General features: G+C 33.9%; 1 protein-coding gene across 1 annotated transcript in view; it reads left to right on the forward strand.

Annotated features, from left to right (window-relative positions):
• Positions 1 to 12,665, forward strand: part of LOC132549488 (zinc finger CCHC domain-containing protein 2-like) — a 29,607-nt gene extending 16,942 nt beyond the window's left edge. Inside the window, exons 3-14 of the mRNA XM_060213427.1 lie at positions 1,959 to 2,035; positions 2,312 to 2,383; positions 2,799 to 2,862; positions 3,775 to 3,820; positions 4,434 to 4,606; positions 5,340 to 5,426; positions 6,259 to 6,328; positions 6,431 to 6,617; positions 7,930 to 8,021; positions 9,979 to 10,319; positions 10,679 to 11,917; positions 12,263 to 12,665. Coding sequence (XP_060069410.1) covers positions 1,959 to 2,035; positions 2,312 to 2,383; positions 2,799 to 2,862; positions 3,775 to 3,820; positions 4,434 to 4,606; positions 5,340 to 5,426; positions 6,259 to 6,328; positions 6,431 to 6,617; positions 7,930 to 8,021; positions 9,979 to 10,319; positions 10,679 to 11,917; positions 12,263 to 12,306 — 2,492 coding nt within the window. The 3' untranslated portion in view covers positions 12,307 to 12,665. The remainder of the gene's footprint in view (positions 1 to 1,958; positions 2,036 to 2,311; positions 2,384 to 2,798; positions 2,863 to 3,774; positions 3,821 to 4,433; positions 4,607 to 5,339; positions 5,427 to 6,258; positions 6,329 to 6,430; positions 6,618 to 7,929; positions 8,022 to 9,978; positions 10,320 to 10,678; positions 11,918 to 12,262) is intronic.
• Positions 12,666 to 23,672: the final 11,007 nt, after the last annotated feature.

The raw sequence follows: 23,672 nt of genomic DNA on the forward strand, positions 1-23,672 counted from the left end.
TGTAATTGGTGGCAAATCCTTAATTATTCTTACGTTGTTGCCAATGATGTACTAATCTTTATCTTGATTCAAAGTAAGAACATGTTCTAACCATGCTTATCTTAAATGATAACTTCAACAGAGATATGAGTCATTCAGTCATTACATTGCAATAGTATAGGCCTAAATTTATGTGTGTCATTTTGTAGTTAAAGTAATAAAGTAAGATGTTTTATGATAATTTTGAATCTCTACATTTCTGAAAGTCCAAATCTATTTTCTGACATGTAGTGTCAACGTTACAACACAGAAACTGCATTGTATGGAAACGTCAGAGAACATGTACATGTTTACTTTGAATGAAAAATTAAGTTAATGAAAATGGATTTCTTTAATTGTCCTTTTATGTGGGTAAAGGTGTGTCATACACAAATCACATACACACAGCTAAAACCTAACGTACTGTGGAAAACACTCTTGATGTCACCATTGCGTTTAATTCATATTTGTCCAATCTGGCATTTTGAGCTGTCAGTTATTATTTTCTAACACCATTCCAATTAACATACATGGTATGTACTGTAAAGTCTTGTGTCATTGTCCTGGGACCTAGATCATGGTCTTTATCACTGTAAATACAGTAGAACTTGATAATTATCATTTTGTCTTGTCATCCTCATGTTAACCCAGTTTTAAATCATTATTCATTCATGTATCCAATCTGATTCATTACTTAAATACCTGGAATAGCTTAGTTTTTGAGGGTTCTGATCAGCCCAAGCCAAAGATTAAGGTCACTAATACTATATAAAGTTATAAAATTATTTTCATTTTTTGCCCATTTCCAGTTTGTGGGTTTGTTATAATTGTCTGTGATCTGGGTTCCACATATATATAATCATTAGTCTTAAACTATGTTTGGATTATCTGAGTCAAAGTCCCATGGTGACCTTTTGCAACTTGGACTTCTGGAAAAGCCCGATACAGATTTCAATAAAATTTTACAGAAACCTCCCCCCTGGAGAGGGGGTAAAGTTTACTATATAATATGTAGTAAAATTATCTATAGTCATATTTTAGCATAATTTGTTTATTTTAAATTGGAAAAAAATCAAACTTGGTAAGATTTGTTAGTATAAAATGACAGTTTGATGGTACATACATAAATTGATCGTGGCTGATCTCCAGGGGTTGATGAGTAGGTCAAAACAGGTCAAATTTACACAAATTTTAACAATCTTCTCAATAGCCAAATATGGGGAAATCGATTAAAAATGCTATTCATGGATGGAAGCGTTTTTATAGGAAATTACATTTTTGAGTGTGATTTCTTATAATTCAAACATGGCAAGGAGGCTTAGTATAGGATAGTAGTTCAGGATATACATGTTTTATATTTGTATCATATGTATAATGTAGTTCAAGTTATCTTACTTCGTCAACAAGATTATTTCTATGACATGTTACAAGACCAGCAATGGCATTGTAACTCAGGTGACCGTTGAGGCCCTTGGGCCTCTTGTTTCACCTCAAAGCAATCTGTCACTACCTATATAGGGACCATGATGAATCTCATTAATCATTATCTGCTTTGGTAGAAAGTGGGGTATACTCGATGACCTGTGATAACAATTTTTGCCTTCTCATGTAATATGATGGTACCACTATCTCTCATAAGGAATCATGCAAAATATTGGCATGTATATTATATATCATTATTTTATTATTCTTAATCAACTATATATATATGTACCCAGATCATATAAGGTTAGAAGTGTACCTACTACAGTGTGTATTACTCCTAATTAGAAACAACCCATATACATTGTGATTATTATAGAAATTTTGGGAAAAGAAAAAAAAACAGAAAACAGAAATTTTCCTTGAGGTCATGTAAACATTGATTGATGTGGTGTTAGTTTTATCATAATGAGAGCATATTGAATTTTTATTTATTTTTTCATCTCTCTCTTTCACAGTCCATATCTGTAACATTGATGTAAAACAAGACAAAGGACACCGACGACATGAGAGAAAACATGAATATCGGTTACAGGTGTGTACCCTTCCTAGAAACATTGGTTAGTATCAACAGGATTATACCTGTGTATGAAGGCAAGAAGTCGGTCAAGTCTCTAGACTCATTTTACAATAAAATATTTTAGGAGTACATGTCATACCTAAAGCAATGACATAATACACAATATATATAACAGAAGCTGACTCTATTCCATGTAGTCTATAGCTGATAATTGTTATGGTATAAAAATACATAATTTCTACTTTCACTTTCGTTTTGTGTAGTGATTTGTGTTTTCTGAAATCTATACAGGTCACATGGAGTAATGGAGAGATTAGTATAGTTAGCAAGACCTATCAGGAGTTACGCGAGTTCCAGGCCAAGGTACATGCACTACTGTTATGAATACACGTAATAGCTTAAAGAATATTTGCCTAATTACTGTATAGAAGGATTGGATTGTAATTATTTGTTCAAGAGGAAACAATGTTTTATTAAAATTGTGGTAGACATAGAAAAAAAATGTATAGAATATGTGAAAACAGTTTATTATAGGAGTTTATGGGATGATGTTTAAGTGACTGATAAGATATCCAGTTGCAATGAAATAAGATGGGAACACTGACATTAATGACTTGTAATTGTAACTGTGCCAAAAGTTCATGAAACAGAATTTTACATATATTCAAATATTGAAATGTTATGATAATAACTCATTTAGAGAGACTTTTATGTACTAGATATAAGTTATGGTTCCTTTGTGTAATATTCAGGATGATGACTTTTTTCTATCCTTTAGTTGGTGAAGGAGTTTGCTGCAGAAGCTAGTGCTCATAAACAGGACAGGAAGCTGCCATTCCTTGGTAAACAACATATTTTTTTTGTTTAACTTACAGCACTTTGGGAATTCTGTTGTTTCATGGTAGTCTATGTACAGATAAAATATTCACAGTTCATTTCTCTCTGAGACTTCTTTGTAATTCAAACCTTTCTTACATTTTGCTGTAGAACCTAAAAATAATTTTTGCATCATTTTTTGTTTGTTTGTTATTTTATCTTTCTAAAATGGATAAATCCATAAAGGATAATATGTTTTAAGAAATGTCTTCCTTGTAAGATGTAGAGTAGTAGAGCAATTTAGGCCTATTTGGCCTTTTTCATATGTATGTCTTCATGGTCAGGTGACTGTTAAGGTCCATGGACCTGTTGTTTTAACATTGTTGTGTATATGATAATGAGTTTTTAACAGTCTTTGGGTAAACCTTTGCAGAATAAAAACATGTGAATCTTGTGATAATCTGAAATAAATTTTTTAAGGTCACCCTGTCCCAAAGTCTCATTGAGACCAATTGCAATTACATTCCAGTCCCATGGAGAACAATTGCAATTATATTCCATCTGGTCTCACGTTTAGTGAGTCCGTAAATTTTTTGAAACCTTCCCTGGCCAAAGATGAGCATCTGTGGATTATATGGTGTCATTATGGCAGATCCAAAAGGCAAAAAGGGTCAAATGAACTCAAATTCAAAAAAAGGTCTTCTCAACACCCAGAATGGTAGAAAATCTGATAATTTGTATATGACACTGGCTGACCCTAAGGGGCTTCTATCACTTAGTCATCAATGCTACTTATCCTATAACTGTTATATTCAATATTGCTTATCTCAGGTGACCCTCAAAGCTTTTATGCTTCTTGTTTGTACTAAGATAAGAAACAATATTCAAAATATGCTTGGTTATTTTTCTTAATTATAACACTCATGTTATCTCCTCAGGTAATACAAGCTCAGGTATACGTGAAGACATCATAAATTATACCAAGTAAGTAACCAATGTGCTTTTGTTGTCCATCATTTATACTTATTATTGTGTTTTAGACCACTTTCAAGCCCTGCTAATTGTCAATTGCCGAAAGATGCTACAAATGTTTGAAAATGGATTTACATTCAACCATTTTCAAGATCAGAAGGGTCAAAATTGTTAAACACACTTAAATTACTTCTTCCTATTAACAGAAATGCTGGAATCATAATGTAGAATCTGTAGTTTTAGCACTGAGTGCTGCAAAGATTATAAAATATGTCCTATATTCAATTCCACAAGGGTCAGATTTGTTAAAATGCTCAAACAACTGCATCTGATTAACCAAAAGACCTAGAATCATTATACTTGGCCTGTAGTGTGATGGCATTAAGTGCTAATGAAGTTCAGGGAAACAAATTTTATTTAGCAGAAGGAAGAACTAAAATGTTGGTCATTTGAACATATGAGTGATATTAATTGAAAAAATAAGTTGGACTTATTTCAAGGATTATTTGCCTTGCTGATTTGTGTTTCTATGTTGTTCAGTTGTTCAGTCAGAAGAGTCCCAGCAAACAACAATACATTAATATTACCTTTATTTCTAACAGGAAGTATCTTACTTTCATTACAGACAACTGACACAGCAGTCACAACATATCCTTGAGTGTGATCTTGTGCAGCAGTTTTTCCAGCAAGGAATAAACACTGCCTCCACCTCTCCTCCTAGTCCTGCAGGTTCCTACGCACCTGCCAAGTCCCCAGTCAAGGCTGTACCCACCACCGTCAGCAAGAACAGCTCTGAAGGTAACTGTACAAATATGTATACCCATATTATGTCCATGGGCACTACAATGAAAGAATCTTGATTATGAAAGCAGTACATCCTCTAGTTGAAATACGACAGATAATTCAATTTACAATGGTGTAATGGAACATGTTATCAACTCCAATTATAATCTTCCAAGGAATGATAGATGTTTTATGCTGTAATCAGTATCAATAAGCTCACGACTAGTAATAAGCTCATTACATCTTATAACTGTTGTATAGAATACTGTATAATTAGGTATTAGGTCATGAGGATGACATTTTCAACATTCCCCAGTACTTTAAAGAAATCACAAACATTCAGTTAGAAAAAATAATTAAGACATGTGTATAGAAGATGTCCTTTTTACACCTTGATCACAAAGTTGTAATTCACTCAGATATAATTTGATAGAAAATTGGGAAAATTTTGACCCTTGAAAATTACTTAATGTAAGGTAACAAATGTTAATTGCCCAGCAAGTCCACCTCTTGAGTTTTGAGTTGGAGGTAAATTCCTTGGCTTAATGTAGGATGAATAATGTAATAGATGTTGGGATGTCTATCACCACCATTTTGAATTATTTTACTCTCCTATTTTATGTGACAACTGGACTTGAAACAAAGCCTATTGCACTGTTAGAGATTAATCTAGATTAGTTTTCTACTGTATTTTAAAGTTTGTTTCATTCATGAAACTAATTTGTAATTAGGGTTTTAATTTTTTCAGCTGCAGAATCTGTGATATCCAACCACCATCCATCCCAGCCTCTAGTGATTCACAACTCAAACCTACCACAGACCATAGACAATGTTGGTAAGGAATATGAGGTCCAGCAATCTGACATTGACAGCACTGACTACTATACCATAAAGATAGGGTTGTGTTTTATCTAGATGCTGTACACACACTTACTTTAGTGGTTGTTTAGTATTAGTGCCTTATACGCTGAAGACATTGCGCTAATTCAAGTGCAGTGCTAAATTTCTCCATCTGGTCGTTGGACATAGAAATACAATACATACAACAATTGATCAGTAAACACTGTCTGATACATACAGTACTATTGGTCAGTTTGAATAGTCACCTCACCTGTATAGGACATGTTTTGTAATAAACATGGTTCAGTGTTAGATTACCTGTACAAGGTCACTGCTAAAGGACACGTTGAAAACATCCTCAAGAGTGCTAAAATGATAGTACACTGATTAAATACACTTAGAGTAATATAATCTCTGTAGACAATGACAAAAACAGTCCTTACTACTGTACAATCAGGATAGCACTTTGCCCCTTTTTTAGTCTAGTGAAATATTTTTCTTTGATACAGTGTATTTTTTGCATTTTAAGGAAAGAGAAAGTAGTTATGAAGTTCACAGAAACTGATGTTGAAATTTCACAAATTCAGATGTAACTCAACAATGCAAGACTAAAGGCCAATCAAAAGACTTTTGTTTCTTCAAATCTGTTCACATCATGTAGCACCAAGAAAACGATATGTTCGCAAGAAATCTTTCAACACCTAGTGTTGTTCTTTGGGAAAATCTTACAACAGCTAGTGTTGTTCTTTGGGAAATCTTACATCTTGTGTTGGTCTGAGGAAATAATGATGAATATTTGTGAAAGTTTGAATTGAAATTTTTTTCAGATGTTACCGGCGTGAGCTGTGTCCCACTCAAAGGACAAGTCAACAACAAGCCTGTGATGTCAGTCCAAAGGTAATGTCAGATTGATATGTAAATTGTGGCAATAGTTATTGTTATTGATATTATTGTCAAAAGAACATAGATGTAAGACTAACAGTTATTGCTGAATTTCAGACCCATGGGCCCATCATCACCACACCAGTCTCCTCAGTCCTCCAATGGGGCTTCGCCTAACAACAGTCGGTCTAACTCTCCTGGTGACACAAATCACAATCCAGAATTGGCACTTATCCAGTTCCTTCTTAGCAAACTTAACCTGCAGAAACACAGAAACCATTTGGAGAAGTACACATCGGAACAGGTATAGTGTTTGTTAGATAAGTCAAGTAAAATAGAACAGACTCAGTTTGTGCAAGTGTCCGATTACTCAGATAATCTAGAACAGACAATTTGAAGAGGGTGTCAGTTAGGTCAGGTGAAGCAAAACAGACTTATTTTGTACATATTATTGAATCTGTCGAAAGAAATAGGGCAGATAAAATAGACCAGATAGTTTGTACAAGGTATCAAATAACTGGGATACAGAAGAACAGTTTTGGTTTGGGCAGAGTGTAAGATAACTTTATATAAAAGAATACCCTATGTGCAGGGAATGGACATAATTATTAGGTCATCTGACCCAAAGGGTCAAGATGACCTATAGCCATCGTGCTTGTCCGTCGTCCGCTGTGCGCCGTCCGCCGTGCGTAAACTTTTCATTCAAACAACTTTTTCTCAAATACTAGAAGGTCTAGGGGGCTAATACTTGGCACAGAGGATACTGGCATGGAGCTCTACCAAGTTTGTTCAAATGAATGACCTTGACCCACTTTAAAGGTCACAGGGGTCAAATATGTTAAAATAGGTTTGGCTTGCTTTTTTATCAGATGACCGTTAAGGCCCATGGGCCTCTTGTTTTACAATAGTTCTGTTATTTATAAATTGCAAAGAGAATTTGCTTGACATTGAGAAGAAATTTTTTTTATGCTATTTTATTTAGGAATGTTTTTCAAACAATAAAATGTACTTGGATGTGAATCTTTATTAAGTTTTAAGATACTGTGTCTCTCACTAGAACATAACAAAGAGTAAGTACCTTTCTATATTGCCTTTTTCTCAAAACAAGAAAAAAAGTCTGGGTACCATTCAATATCACTTTAAAGAGATCATGTCTTGCTTTAGTCTCAGTAGTTAAAAATGTGTTATTCCATCAGTTGTAGTTATGTAGAGCAGCATTGGAAAGATGTCTGTAAATATATTTCTCAAATTTTGTGAAACAAATTAGAATCTGACAATGGTGTTTGTGTAATATTGAATTGGTAGACTGATTTCAATTGAAACTTGTCAGAGACTTTTCTTTACCATGTTACTCCCTATATCTAGTCTCTTTTGTTTTGTGATCTGATTTATTGTGAACTTTTATGCAAAGTTTTATACAAAGATGTGAGACTGAATATCCTTTTGACTTGGTGCTACTTCATTGTAGATAATCATAAGTGTTCAAACATATCTCATCTGGAATTGATAAAGGGAAGGAATATATACATGCATATAGATATAAAAATGATCTACAGTTCTAGCAAAGCATTTTGATTTGGCTCATGAAATTTTATTAAGAAAACTTGTTTTTTCAGTTGTGTTGCATGAAAGTTGATGATTTACTGCTGATTGGACTGTCTAAAGAAGAGGCTCTGAAACTCAAAAATGAGGCAGAATTGATCTATAGGTATGATTGGCAGACGGAAACAGTCATGGGCCCTTTGTACTCCAAAAATATTAGCAGTTTACTCAAAGAGAAACTTATGATAGGTGCTGTCCAATGTGAACTGTCACATTTTTCGAAGTTTGGATTTTGATAACACAGGCATTTCATATAAATTTGAATAAACAAGGGGTTAAGTAATTACTTTTAACCACGAATCCATGATCAAATCTAAATTTCGTGCAAAAAAAATTATTCTTTCCTCTTGTGACATAAAGCTGACGACACATCAACAGTCTCCACTACAGAGATTAAAAAGATATGGTTAATACAATAATGAAATACAAATATGCAAATGCAAAATAAAACAGAAAATTATGCTAATACTTGCTTGTATTTGTTTCATATAGTAGACCAATTTGTGTTTTATTTTCACTGAAACAAACATATCTGAAATCGAGGTGAGAAAAGCCATAGAGTTTGTTGTGATAAAATGATTATTTATTTTACTTGTGATTCACTATTATAGTGATTTGTAGATCTAGATTGAATAATTAATGCCTGTAGTACATTTAAATTCAGAGAATCCCTAACTGTAAGCACACTTAGTTGTCATCAAGTTTTAAGATGTAAATACGGATCAGATTGACTCTTCATTTTTGCCTTGATTTTGGTGTAACGAGCATCAAAGAATAAGTGCTTCAGACATGAGGGGTTGCAGTCAGCACTTCAGATACTAAATAGGTTGACAAGTCATCTGTTATGTTTTAGAAGTAGGGCGCTTTTGTAAGCCTTTGCAGGGGTCCGGAAAAGCACTTGTCTGGTCATCATGGACGAGTGAAAATTGTCTCGGACAACCAGATTTATTTTTGTCAATCGTCCGTTGGACGAGTACTTTTTCCAATGATATTAATGTTACAACTTAAGTTTCAATAAAAATGTAAAGAGAATTTAAAACAAAGAAACGTGTTTACGGTACTTCGAAAACAAAATATTCCAGTCTGCTCTCTAACTTTCGATTACACCGGAACTCCCATGACGTCAAATATAGCATTCGGAATACCTTAGTCTTTTTCCAGCTGTCATACTGATGTCAGATGCTCTCGTTCTTAACTGCACCTAGTCAGTCAAATGTAAACAAACACTACGACTAGGCCTAAGTCAAGCACAATGTCTGATGCAAAGCAGCCATCACTGCATAGTTTTTTTCACTAACACTTCAAATAAAAATAGAAAAAAGTCACATCCATGCTCATTAAGTCGCCATTTCATAGCTGAATTTGGACGAGTAAAATTCCAATTCATAAGAGTAAATTTTTTATCCCATCAGTCCTGTGCCTAGTGGTTTAAAATATTTTCCCAGACCCCTACTTTGAATTTTCTCTTTATTACATCTTTAACATACTTACTTATAAATATTTATGCTTGAAAAGTATAGGGGAATCATTGCCTTTGAGTTATCATTTGTACGTTTTCTGACATCAACTTGACAACTTATGTTACTCAATGTAATTTGGCTATTTTCTGGTATTACTTGTGAAGATTCACTAACAGAAGTCCTCACAGTTCTACAGATCAGTATACACCTTAGTGTGGTCCAAGACTCTACCATTGCTGCATATTCATCTGAAAAGGGAATACATGATTTTGAAAGTATTATCCTGATTTATCATTAGTGAAATAGCTTTTTCACAGTGGGGAAGATATCATCTTTGATATCTTTCTTATCATGAAAATTAGTTTTATCAAATTGAATATTTCCTTATGAAAAATTCAATGAAAACAGCATATTTCACACACCTATACAATCAATATTCATTAAAAGATGACTTATCACTAACAGACAATATCATTGATATGACATGAACGAAGCCTGGTGACTTCATACCTGTAACTGACCATTTTAGTGCCTTGAAAATAATGTGCCATCAAATTCAATTATAGAACGTATAAAGCTTAACATTATTTTTCCTACTTCCAGAGAGAAGATGTCGCACCCACCCAATGGCTTGATTGAGAGTTCTATGGGAGGACCACGTGGCCACCCATCACCTCCAATGGTTATGCCACTTCCTCACCAGTTGGCCGTCCACCCCCAAGGTGGGGCACTGACCCAGCCTCCTCTCTATCCACATATGTTTATCTACTCACCATTCCCGCCCGGTCCCCCAGGTCTCACCCAGACACGTGACAGCTCTCCATCTGGCTCTGATTACTCCAGCCCCTCCCCAAGTCCTCGTCCACAGAAGAAGGGCACAGCAATCCTTATGCCAAACAGTGTGCCAAAGAACTCGGACAGCTCCTCAGATGATAATGAGAAAGGTGGGTGTAACAAAAGAACTCCTTCTTCAGTCAAACCTTGCTTGAAAGCCACTCAATGGAACTGAAAAAAATTGGCCTAGATGTAGACATTCAGTTACTAAGAAGTGTAATACAATTGGACTCTAAAGTGTCTTCCTTTATTGACAATTATTTGTTACATAGAGATGGCCTTAATAGATGATTCCACTGTACTTGCTTCTTCATGAATGATATCTGTACATCATTAAATAGCTGCTCACAAGGCGATAAGGCCAGCATACAAACAAACAAGAGTAGTGTTATTGATATGTCTTATATGTGAAATTCTTTTCTGTTTCACTGACGATGTTATCTACCTTGTATCTCTGACATTTTCCCAGACAAACTTACTGGATTAGAGACTGGACGACTCCCGAGCCAGAACCAGGTACCATCACCCATGGGAGTGGAGGACACTAATTCTACCCCGCTCCTGCCTGGGATGCCCTCTCCGATGTTTGTCCATGGAGATGGCCCACCTGTGCCACCAATGGGAAGTGGATATCAGTCAGATCCCACTCCATCAGCGTTCCTGCCACGTGTTCCATCAATGATAACTCGACCTAACTACAAGGCTCAGCCAGCTCACACCAACCTTAATATTCCACCCAAACATGTTATCAGCATGCCCCCAGATAGTCTCAAACGTAACGGTCCTTTTGCAAGCATACCAATTGGAATGGCACCTCCCATACCACGCAGTGATGGCCAAACTATTACTACAAGTGTCATGACGGCTGCCAACAGTTCTGCTAATTCAGGCTTCAGTTTCATAGATCCTGGTAAACTCAATTTTAACTGGATGCAAGTACCTCAAGTTCCAGGATACCAGATCAGACCACCATTAATCAATGGTAACCAGCGTGGCTTCACCTGTAATGTTACTAACGCTACATCTATTACCATGTCAACTCAGTCTGTGAGTTGCGGAGCCATCCATCCAGGTCACCCAGGCAACAGCTTAAAGAATTCCAGTAGTCATGGTCAGCTGTCAGTTGAAGCTGGTTGTGGTCCCCAGGAAAATGTCCACTCTGTGTCACCATTGGTACAAAACTCTAGTCCCAGCCCAGCAACCACAAGTGGCTGCTCGGGGTCACACATCTTGCATGCTGCCACCAGCCAGGCCAGCACCACTTGTTCAAGTGCCACCTGCAGCTCATGTGGGAGTCCATGTGGCCATGCCTACCCAGCCACCTACCCTTATCACACTAATTCCCTTCCCCACCCACTCAACCATGCTCCATTCTGGCATATGTCACCACACTTCTCCTCCTCCTCAAATGGACTTATACCACAGATGTTACGGTATCCAGGTATCCCCTACCACATACCACAGTCAAATAGCTTTCCCAATGGACTCACTCCAGACATTCTGTCTCTCAACAACCACCCTTTTATATCTCATGGGGTTCCAACACCTTTCATGACCCAGAGAAGTTCTTCTGGTTACTATCCATACCATACCCTGGTACGGCAACCCAGCCGAGAGGAGAAGTCCCGCAAAGCCTCCTGTAGCAACTGTGGTTCACCTGACCACAATGCAGCCGAATGTCGTGAAAACTCTATGGAACATTTTGTTGGTAAGTAAGATAAGAAATGAGGCAAACATTGTAAGTTAGAGTAGATATTAGGCTACAGGTAAGACTAGAGTTATGTTATAAATCAGTTAACTAGCAAAAATGTAATATTTATACATGCCTTGTGTTACGACTCTATGAACTGACTGGAAAGATGTTGAAGGACTGAAAATGACAACTCTGTTATGTTATGATTGCATTCTCATTAACAATAGATATGATCTATTGACAGTTCAATAGCTACCGGTGAGTGGCTCAGGATCAATTAACTTTAAAAGCACTATCATGATATACACTGTCATTGCATATGATGTAATTAAAACTTATATATTTCTTTGCATGACACAGGTCACTTCAGGTTGAATTATGAGCCAAAATCAAATTCGGACTAAGAAACATTTGTCCAAGGGAGACAATCGACACAAGGTGAGACAGCTTGGCAGCGTTCAACAGGAAGGAAGAAATAACCTTGGCTATGTTCAACAAGAAGACTTTGTTCAACTGGAGGGAGAAATTTACATAAACCAAATTCAATCTGAGGGAAAGACAAACTAGCTTATATTCAGCAGGAAGAGTGACAAACTTTACTGTCTTTGTAAGAAGGGATTGATAAATTCTTTTTCAATATGATGGAGATATCAGCTTTGCCCTAGTTTCACAGGGATAGAAAACTTTTTTGGAGAAAAGACTCGTATTATAGTGACAGTGATCCTTGTTGATATAGGGAATGGGGTTACATTGGAATCTTAGTAAGTTTACCACAGAAGAAGGTGGCTAGTGCCTGATTGAATATAGTTACCATTGAGAAATGTGGCCAGTACTCATGTTGTTTGCCACATTGTGGCTGATACTTGTATGAGTCTGATAGCCACTGAAAGGGATAGCCAAAACTTTAAAAAATGACAGTGATATCTACAATATTTGTAGTTCATTACCAATTTTAAATTGTACTACAGGTGAAGTATTTAACATCTTCTGTGGGTGGTCTTAATGTACAGTTACAGGATGGATTGAACGGTGATATCAAACCTAGCAATGTTGACTGATATTCACCAGATGTTATGAACTGGTTTTAAATGAGAAGGGTTAACAATCAATACTTTTAACAACAATCTGGATTTAAATGTTTAGCGGTTCGCAAAGGAAAAATGGAACAGATTAGATTTACGAGTAAAGCAAATCAAAGAATATTTTAACAGGTAATTGGTAAAGCAGATCACAGAATATTTTAACAGGTAATATTTTTTTAACTTACTTGAAAGGTTGCTTACTTTTGGTTAAATACTAGCTGCAAATCATGAAGAATTATCAGATTGTATTAGCTGTTCATCTTAATTATAACCAGATTAAAATATGTCTACCATAAAAATAGTTACTTTAAATCCTGTTTGAGTTGTGGAGAGAGTAAGTTTATTGCGTGTGCTCAGTATTGGTAGATCTTTTATCTGCTTTGTGTTTTACCTGCTTTGGTTGAACAGCGTGTAAGTTAGGTGCAAATGCTTATGGTTGAAAGCTTTTTACCAAGTGTGTCTACTGAAAGATGCCAATTTTATTTTGTTGATAATTCAAAATCCTGCAAAATATTTTTGTTAATATTGTATTGTTGGTGTGACCCCGTTTTATTTTGTAAATATTAACAAAGATGGGACATGAGAACATGAGTTGAAACTCTGTAAAATCTGACCTCATGTATGGTAACAGAGTAGATAATGATTCATGGACAGAAATCGATAATAGATCGTCTGCAATCTGTCAAAGTAGCACCTCAGTAGCAAAGGTTTACAGAATTAATAGAAGTATGGACACTCTCTAGATTGTACGAAAAAAAGCAAAGTCATGACAAGTATGATTCCACTAAATCATGTCAGAAATGATCAATATAAACAGGCAATGCCTGAATCTTGTATCAAATGGAATGGTGCTGGTAAACATAAGATATGTCATCATGGTAAACATAAGATATGTCATCAATATATTTTATTCCAACTAAAACTATGTTATGTAAGAAAACAATTGTAAAGGTCTTATTTATTGGTGTGGATGTTAAATACTACGACAAAATCAACTTATTTAAATATATTGTCATTTTTATCATATTAGTGAGAAACAAACATCTCCTCTTGTTAATTTGTTAGAGTTATTCCTACATATTGTAAGTTGTATGAGACCTTAGATGTGATTTTAATCAGCCCAGATCTTTTAAGTTCTTTGCAAACATAAGAATTTGCCAGAATTCATTGAACATTATCAATGACTTTTTTTGGCAGGAAAGATTAGCCAGCTCATCTTTGAGCTGCACCCTGTCATGAAAATAGAGCTCAAAACTTGCATCACTCTGAATGAAGATATTTCTAACTTATGTTGGAAACAACAAAGTTCAAAGACTACTTGAAGAAATGGATTGCATTCATGAATGATTATGTAGAGCAAAGTGTGCTGTTTGATGTAAATGGCAAGTCAAAAGACGTCTCGAAAATTTAACCCATTAACCTCAAACCATTGTCCCAACTGACCTTAATGACCTCTTACCAATTTTGAACATTGTAACCTCTGATTTGTAAACCCAGTGAAATTTGAAATGTGATCCTAACTATTTCCATTTTTTTTAAAAGTTCATTTAAGAATGGTTTTCAAACCAGGTCATTGTGAAAGGTTCTCATTTGTATTAATAGGTCTAGTCAGTGTGAAAGTTTCACTTATCATTTTAATCAGATTCAAGTTTGAAAGGTTTTCTAGAACATGTGTATGTATGTGCAACAAAATTAATTTCAGCGTTTTGGGGATTTTCATTGTAAATGTATCAATATACCCCTATAGCTCGCAATAGACTTTTCCATTGATATGTAGTCCTTTAGATAGCAATAGACTGTTCAACTGAACCCAGTAGACTGCAATACATAGACCTGTAGCCCGCAACAGGCTGCTTTATTGACGTACATGAATATATTCTGATGTATTCTACCAATTTTGAAATATGGAACGGAATAATTGACTTTTGTTAAAAGTCTAGTCAGATTTGTTTTATTTTAAAGATCTGTATATTCTTGGAATGACGGTGTATCAGCATGATAGCAATTTTATGAATGGAAATTCCTGTTAATAATGAATATTAATCTTTAGACTAGTCAGACTAAATGAAAAGTAAAATATCATGCTAATGTTGTACCCAAATGTCTTCTTAAGGTGACACAAAGAGTTGTGACTTTTAATCATCATTATTTACTAGTCTAAATTAAAGTAATATACATACATACATTCAAGTTTATCTGTATACTGACATTTCTGTTCTCAAGTATATCTATCGGTAAATTGTAACCCAGGATGATAAGGTCAATAGGATAAATGAGAATTAGGAACATCATATCATTCTTTCTGTTACGTGATAAAAGTAATTAACATTTATTTGTAGGTGTAAGGACAGATGATCATGTACCCCATATTTATCCATCAGCTGTAGGATATTTGTGACCTCAATTTACTGACCGCTGTAGTTGCACTTAGATATTCAGGGCATTTTTTTATGCTTCCATACCAATGTTAGATTCAAATTCATACAGACATCGAGCCTTGAATTGTGACTTATTTGCAAATATATTAATACTAATTTTCACATTTATATGTATCGCCAAATATCTCTTATGATAAACGATTCTAGTGGTGATCTTGTTGGAGTGCTGTTGGTGTTCAAACCAGTGAACTCGATCATGATTGTGCTTAAAATTGATATTATGTTTATTGTATATTGTTTCCTATTACACATATATGGGTTTACCAATTCATCTAAGTGCCAATCTGTTCACATTTAGTCATGAGCTAAATGTCAGCAGATTGAGATATGTGCACTTAGGTCTATTAGGTGCTGTGAAGTAGTATAAGGCTTGTATTAAATGATTTTCCGTTGTATGCCAATGAATAGTGACTAGAGTCTTTTGGAACTGTTAACTGTTCAAAAAAATGTTAAGAAAAGTGAGTTTTCACCTCATCTGTTGAATAGGTATTGGTCATTTCAAAGAGTGCAGCATGTCTTATTTTTTAAAAAAAAAATTACCAGTTGGTATTTAAAGCCAATTTTTGGGATGAATTGCAAAATATTTGGTTTTCAGAAAAAGGCCCCATTACCAACGCCCCTTCCTCACACGGTCACACCTACCCTCCCCTCTTACCTCAAAAAAGAGTGGGGAGAGGAGAGAAACCTTTCTGAATTAAACAGAAACAATAAAGTCTGTACTTAGGCATAGTGTCAGACACAGAGATATGTACAGTTGTTGCCATGAGAGAAAAGTTTGAACATACAGATGTTGCCATATTAGTGTTAAACAGTACATATTAATGTAAGTTCATGTATTGTGGATGTCAGATAGAAAATTACCAGACAGTTAAACGAGAGGTATTCAAAAATGCCTGTAAATTCACACCATTGTAACAATAAGAGATGTATATAAACATCACGGTAATCGTGTTAGTACATATGAATGTCCCCATGGAAACATTAAGCAATAGACATCACTATAGTAATGTTAAATAATACATGTAAATGTCACCATTGTAACAAAAACAATGTATGTAGACTGATGTTAGTCAGTACATACAAATGTCACCGTAGCAACAATAAGCAATAGACATCTCCATAGTAACAATAAACATCACCATAGTAACAATAGATATCACCATAGAAAGGTTAGTTAGTACAGACTTTTATGTAATTCCTGTTTTAATCCTTATGTTGCCAACAACACAATTTTGTATTTTTGTAGGGTATTTTGTGCGGTTGTTTTAGATTTTGTTATCAATATTTATTTTATCCAACTCTGGTGCTTACGTTGTGATATCATGCCATTTCATTGTTGTGTTTATTGTTGGAATAGCAATTTAGAATTAACTCCAGTCATCAACAAAATAGAGGAAATCTAATTTCACAAATAGTTTCTTTGCGGAGATGCTTTTCAGATTTCAGAGAACATTTTATTCCTCGAGTGTTTTAATCATATGATATAATTATTAACTTCAGCATTTTTTTCTTGTATCTTAATAAATCAAATATCTAGAAATGGCTGTCACAGCATTATTATCTTTAAGGTATTATTTTACTGGCTAATGTATCAGAGATATATATTTATAACTTTCATTTATCTCCCAAATCATTAGGGTCATTAATTATCAGAAATCAATAATAGTGGTGTTTTAATCAATGAGTTGTACTTTATCACTACAAGGGAAAAATGAATTCTTAATAGAACTAGCCAATTTAAGTTAGGATCATATAAGTCTCACAAAAAGAGAAGTGCCATCTTACCATTAAACTGTGATTTTATTGAAAAGTGTTTGTGCCTCGTCTTAGAGTAGTTATTTTTCTGAACAGTTGAGACCTCTTACTTTAAATTACAATCATTTTAGACAGCCTGTACAACAACAAATATCTGTTATCCAAATTTAGACAAAAAATAGTAAAGATACAATACCTTGTCATCAGATGATAAAGATTGACATGCACAACTTTTTTCTGATATCCACAAGCAAAGTTGTCACTTCAGTTTCACGTATATTGTAATATAGAAGAAATGTAATTGTTAAAATTATCTCTGATGACTTAATCTCCTTACAAATGAATACCCATAATCAAGGCAAAAGAGATTATCTTCTAAATTTTGTCAAGACAGATGTAGACAGTATACTCTATAGAAATGTCGTCAGCTTGTACTGATACAGCATTGTTAGATTCATCTCTTTCATTTCTAATTTTAGTATAATTAGACAGGTATATTTCAAAATCTCTTAAGCTAATTTTTTAGTGGACAAACATTAATAAATTCATCTTGGGATCATCTTTTTTTCCATTCAGTTATGCAACTTGATATATCATATAAAACCAGATGAGAAAAATCTCCAGTGTAAGGAAGAACCAACATCCTGCCAAGTTCCTATGTGTGTTGTGATTCATCTAATAGGCTTTAGAAGGCTAAAGAGCCCTCTTAAAATCAGTAAACAAATTATAATGAAGAGAAACAACCCCTGAACACAGTTTATCAAACAATATGCCGACATGATGTACCTGAAGCTACAATGAAGTTCATGTAGAAGAAAATCGAATATAGTGTTTGGACACCCGGTTTCAGGAATAGCTTCTCTTCTCTTGTTTCCCTTTACAATCCACCGATACTGCATAATAATAGTGATATGAAATCGGAGACATAATGGAGACAGTATTAAGAAGTTGGCATAAAATTCAGTTTTTGCACTTATTTTCAGAGAAAAAAGTACATTTTGTAACATGAAAAAATACCACTGAAATTATTCTTATCCTGGTCATTCTGATTGGCATGTCATAACTGAACTGTTCATCTTGATGTTATGAAAGAGGGAGTTTTTAGATTTGTTTTAGGATTCAAACAACTACCATTTCTCCAGTTTTACTGTTCACTAATGCACCTAGCTTTATGGACACAATGCTATATTTAGTGTTTTAGAGATCCCCCATTGTTGTAGTATTGTTATTATTACATGTGGTCCTATTATATTTGTTAAGTTAAATGGTGAAGCAGCTTCTTGTACAGAAGTATTTCTAGTGCCTATCGTGACTGTTGTTATGTTGAGGACACGGCTGTTATAATCCGCGGGGAAACAGCTATCGAGACGGCGTTGACATATTATTGTTTCAAAATAACATTGTTTTGATTTATTTTGTTGTAGCACATTCACTGCAATAGTGGTTGTTACCATGGCAACAATATAGAAATGTGACCCCTTTTTTAATTTGAATTGTTTTATTGGACATTGAGAGTGAGAGACTATGTTGCTATGTAAGTGGCTGTAAGGATAAATTTACCTAGTGGTTGATTAGTGTGATTCTACCCTTCCTCTCCTTTTACATGTGTTAAAGTTTGAATTATTCACCGATTATTGAAACATTTAATGAATTATGAGTGAAAATGTTCCCATTCAAAATATCTTTTTTTGTGGCCATCCCACTTCAAAGCTTCAAAATTTAATCATAATAAAAAAATTGTAGACATACCTGAAATGTCAAGATATACAGGTATTTTGCCCCAACAACTTTACAAGCATGTTTTGTTTCTCTTCAGCTTTATTTTTAATCAAAAATGTTTAGATGACTTAAATGATAAATGATGCTACATTTTATTTCCTTTTGTGATTCTCTTTCATTTGTCATATTTTTATTGAACATAAGAAATGCCATATGATGTAATAGTGCTGTGTATATAAACGTTTTGCTACACCTGATTCCATAGCCATAAGATGGGGTTCTTTAACTTGGCTTTCCTTATTTATAGTGGACACGTTTCTTAACATAAAGTTTGTCTTGTTGTATCATATAAGGATGGTTTTCAGCATGCATACTGATCGATCTCTTATTTGGTTGTCATATGTAGACATGGAATTTTTTCACAATTCTCCACATCTTGCTTAAACACACTTTCTAAAAGTGCCTTTTACACTAAAGTAATAGTAAAAATGATAATTCCAAACTTTGAATATTTCTTTTGAAATGTTATGACCATTTCTGAGGGGGAAAGGGGCAATCTTCACTGCTAGAGGTTAAGTGAAAATACACATACAGAAATAAGCTTTGATAGGGAGAGCTTTGAAGTGTTACAGGGCTTTGATTGATATGATTGGATTAGTAGTGAATTCTGGGTAAATGTACATTGTGTAGATAATTTAAATATTGATTTTTCATAGACATAATCACTATTATAGTATCCAGATGTGCACACAAAAAATACACATTAGTGAGATATTGTAGTATACAAATATATATGTTTACAAGTACAAATAATCAATGAAGATGAGGACACACAGACATACTAAATGTGTAATTATTGAGATTTGCTTTCTTTCTTTTTACTATTACTTTAGAAGGAAAAAATCTAGATAAATGCTGTTTTAAGAGGTTTTTAAATTTTTTTCTTAAATATTCATGCATTTGATTATTGTTTCAAAGATTAAATATCAGAAAATCCATTAGATTGGAGATTATTTTGTAAAAACTTTTAAAAAAAGAAATTAAAAAAAAGTTTTTAGATATTTAATTTGATTCTTTTGACTGATTTTAAATACGTTGTTTGATCATATTGACCTTAATATAAAAAAGAATGAACAGATGAATATGTTATTACTTTCAGTAAAATTAATTGGTTTTAAGATTGACATCTATATGTATATAAGTCATTTTTCATGGATGTAAAATCCCTAATTGCAAACCTACAATTTAAACATAATTATATCGGTAGAAAGCCTGTTTTCATAGAGGAGGAAAGAATGCTATATTAAAACTGTATATATATATATATATACTGTATACAAAAAAATGCATTATGATTACACAAAAAGGACAAAAAAAATCTCCATCATGTGAAATTGTGTATATTAAACTTGCTATTTAACTTATCTGTGCATTACTGAGTGTGTATATCCTGTGTATGGTGTAAGTAAGGACCTGTGTCAAGACTGACGTGATAACTGATGTTTATCATCACTTTGTTTGTATTTGACAGAAAAATATTTTATGCATCAAAAAAATGTTCATGTAAAAAAAAATGTTATCAATAAAAAAAGGTAATAAAGGAAAACTTTTATTTTTGTCTTTTGCTGAGTGGAGAATTAGGCCATATATTTGACCTGTAGTGAAATGACATCAATTAATAATAAACAAAACAGTTTAAGAAGTGTGTGGAAATATTATAACATATCACAAATCATAACAGAACGTCAATGGGTTTGTTATCTCCAAAGCAATAAATTGATAGAAATGCAGATACAATTCAAATCATTACAAAAAAAGACGCCAGCTAATTTTTGGCCATTTTAATTTCAAAAATGTATGAAATGATCTACCAGATTGTCCATTAATTCAGTTCACAAGTCATTCATTGTCACTAGAGCAAATACCCCTCGGGTGTTCTTTTGGATACAAAAGAAGCAATGCTGACATGTTGCTGATGTTAATGTTAAAAGTGTTGCCATAAATCTGTCTTCCACACAGAACTGAATGCTCAAATGTTTGTCAATTCTCAAATGTCTGCATGAGTCTTCGGCATGAAGATGTTGACAAGCACAAAAATGAGATTAAAAAAAAGTAGTCCTGGTCAGTGTCTATCACAATTCTTTTAGAGTTTAATTCAAATGTAGTTACATAACAGTTATAATGATATGTTGAAGTCTCTGGAGTTGAATAACACCCACCTATTGTGGTTTAATTTAACAAGAAAGGACAAGTATATCAAATATATGTATCCACAGTGAATTCTGAAATTTGGACTTCTGGAGGGACATTATGTCTCTGATTCAGGTAGAGATGATGAGAGATAATGCTAGATCTAGTTCAGAAAAGTATGATGTGACTAATGATGTCTTAACAAGGTATTATTTTGTACGAGATGCAGGAGCATGGATAAAATGCTGCTTTTGATAATATGGATTAAATTTTTTGGTCCATCATTACAGAAAGAATTTGCTGTTTAAAATCTTATCCTGATTCTTAATCCTGATGTCAAGTCCAAATATTTGCACGACTGTGAAGTAAATAATTGTATCTGCAGCAAAAGCATCTAATTATTTGATACTGATCTATCCATTTTGTTTTTACAAAATTTACCCAGCTTATTTGATTACAAAAAATGCAAACTACACACATCCGATCCTTCCAATGACAAAATACTGGTTAATAATGACCTTCCTCTTTTATATCGGATTAGTTTCACAAGAATCCTTAAAAGGAATATACACTATGTCCATTTTGAAGAATTCCAAAGGGCTAACATCTCCTTTTGAAAGAATGTATTTTCTGCTAGAACATTGGAAATATCCAGTGTACAAAACCGTACCCAATCTTAGATCAAAGACATGACTTCAATCGAAAAGAGTGATTTTCCAATTTCTAGACGGCAAGAGCCTTGGTTTCCCAAAATATAGTGCTTACTCATTACAAATGATATCCAATGGTATCCAAGAAATTAATTCCCAATGCATGTGCATCATACATTAGGTTATACCGCTGCTAAATAAATCTTTACAACACATCATTTAAAGAGATGAAGGCCAATTATGGATAAGGGGGAAGTTTTACAACCAGGAACACATTGAGAAATATTGTATTGCATTGTTCCATGTTTTAAAAGCTTATTATTATACTTGGTAGTTTTTCATTTTTTTCCCCAAAATTTGCATCATGGATGTCAACTACGAAGCATCAAACAATATTCCTTCAGGAGAACCAGGTTTTATGATTTTTGTTGACATATTGGTATGCCCTTGTTTCTGCAAGTAAATTCAAAGTATCAGTATGTTTGAATGTGTCCACAATTTAATAATAAAGTTCTAGTCTTATTGAGGCAGGTGGTATCTATCCATGTGGCCATTTCAAGTTCAGAATGTCATGGTGATGAAACAGATAGTATCCATCAATACCTTATATGGCTAACATAGAATTACAGTATAGTTTTGATTAAAGCAGGCTACAAATTTTCCAAAATGTTTTTTCTTCAATTATTTTACGTTTTGTGGAAGAAATGACTTGAAATTTACTCATATTGTTATCTCTACTAGAAAACGTCTTAATGCAAATGTTTTTCAAAATTTGGTGTGAACATATAAATGTCTACATTCAAGACAAAGAGTTAATGTTTCTATGTAGAATCTCTGCAGCTTTCACTATTGATGTTTAATGTGTGTAGCTATCAGTGGTACCATTTTCACAGCTTAACCTAGAAAAGCTTGCTAACTGTAAATTTTGTTTTTCTGACAATATGTTTCCATGTTTACTGCAAAAATACAACAATGAAATCCCCTGAATAGCAAGAAGTACAGATAAGGCACTATAAACAATATACGAAGTTTCATGGACATCCATTGAATGATTTTTCAAGTTGTAGCAGACAAGACTGTTTCCATGGTAATAAGGAAATGTTAAAAGTAAAAATGAAATATTGCCAATAGCAAACAGCACAAGTAGGTCTATGTATAGCGTTTTTCCAATATTAGTCGAACAGATTTCAAGATTTAGCCTGGGAAAGCCCCTCAGACAAATAAAGACAAGAAGAAGCATGATGCTCAATTTCATATTCCCAGCAAATGCATCTCAAGGGGTATAATAGTATGACGACAGGTTGTCTATTGTGGGATTCACAGTCAATGCCAGCACCTTAAACATGCACTGATGAAATATCTGGTTGTAGCCATTAAAATCAAGGTTGAGAGATTTTAAAAATTCAATTGTAAAAGGGTATTTAAGATCAATTTTATTGTGTACAGTACTTACCATATTTATATATATATCTAGATGATGTTCCATGTTATAAGTTTTTTGTAAACATTTTTTTGATTACTTTCATTTCAAACTTCAGGCCTATACACACTCCCTGTTCTGCATTTTACAAAGAGAAGATATTTAATAATGGAAGACTTATCCTTAAAACTTTAAAGTTCATTTCAAACTGACCATCTCTTCTTTGCAGCATGTTGAAATGCAAGTACAAAACTCGAGGTCTATTAAGTTATTCAAAACAAGTGCCCTTTGAACTGGTGAGTTCAAATATATGTGGACTAGTTTTATCTGATTAAAAGGAATGAAATATCAGCATTCTAGCATTTTTTTCACAATTTCCTCATGTTATGATAATAGCCAATACGTGTGTAAGGTTGATCTGATGAAATTAGGCAAATAACTGTAACAGCAACTACAATGTAGGTAGGAATCATAAAAAAGCAAAATTTTCTTTCATATTGAAAACTTTTATTACCA

The sequence above is a fragment of the Ylistrum balloti genome, unplaced genomic scaffold (genome assembly GCF_031769215.1).
Source record: "Ylistrum balloti isolate Yb309-2 unplaced genomic scaffold, AGI_CSIRO_Ybal_v1 Utg370058, whole genome shotgun sequence".
In the NCBI taxonomy this organism is placed as follows: domain Eukaryota; kingdom Metazoa; phylum Mollusca; class Bivalvia; order Pectinida; family Pectinidae; genus Ylistrum; species Ylistrum balloti.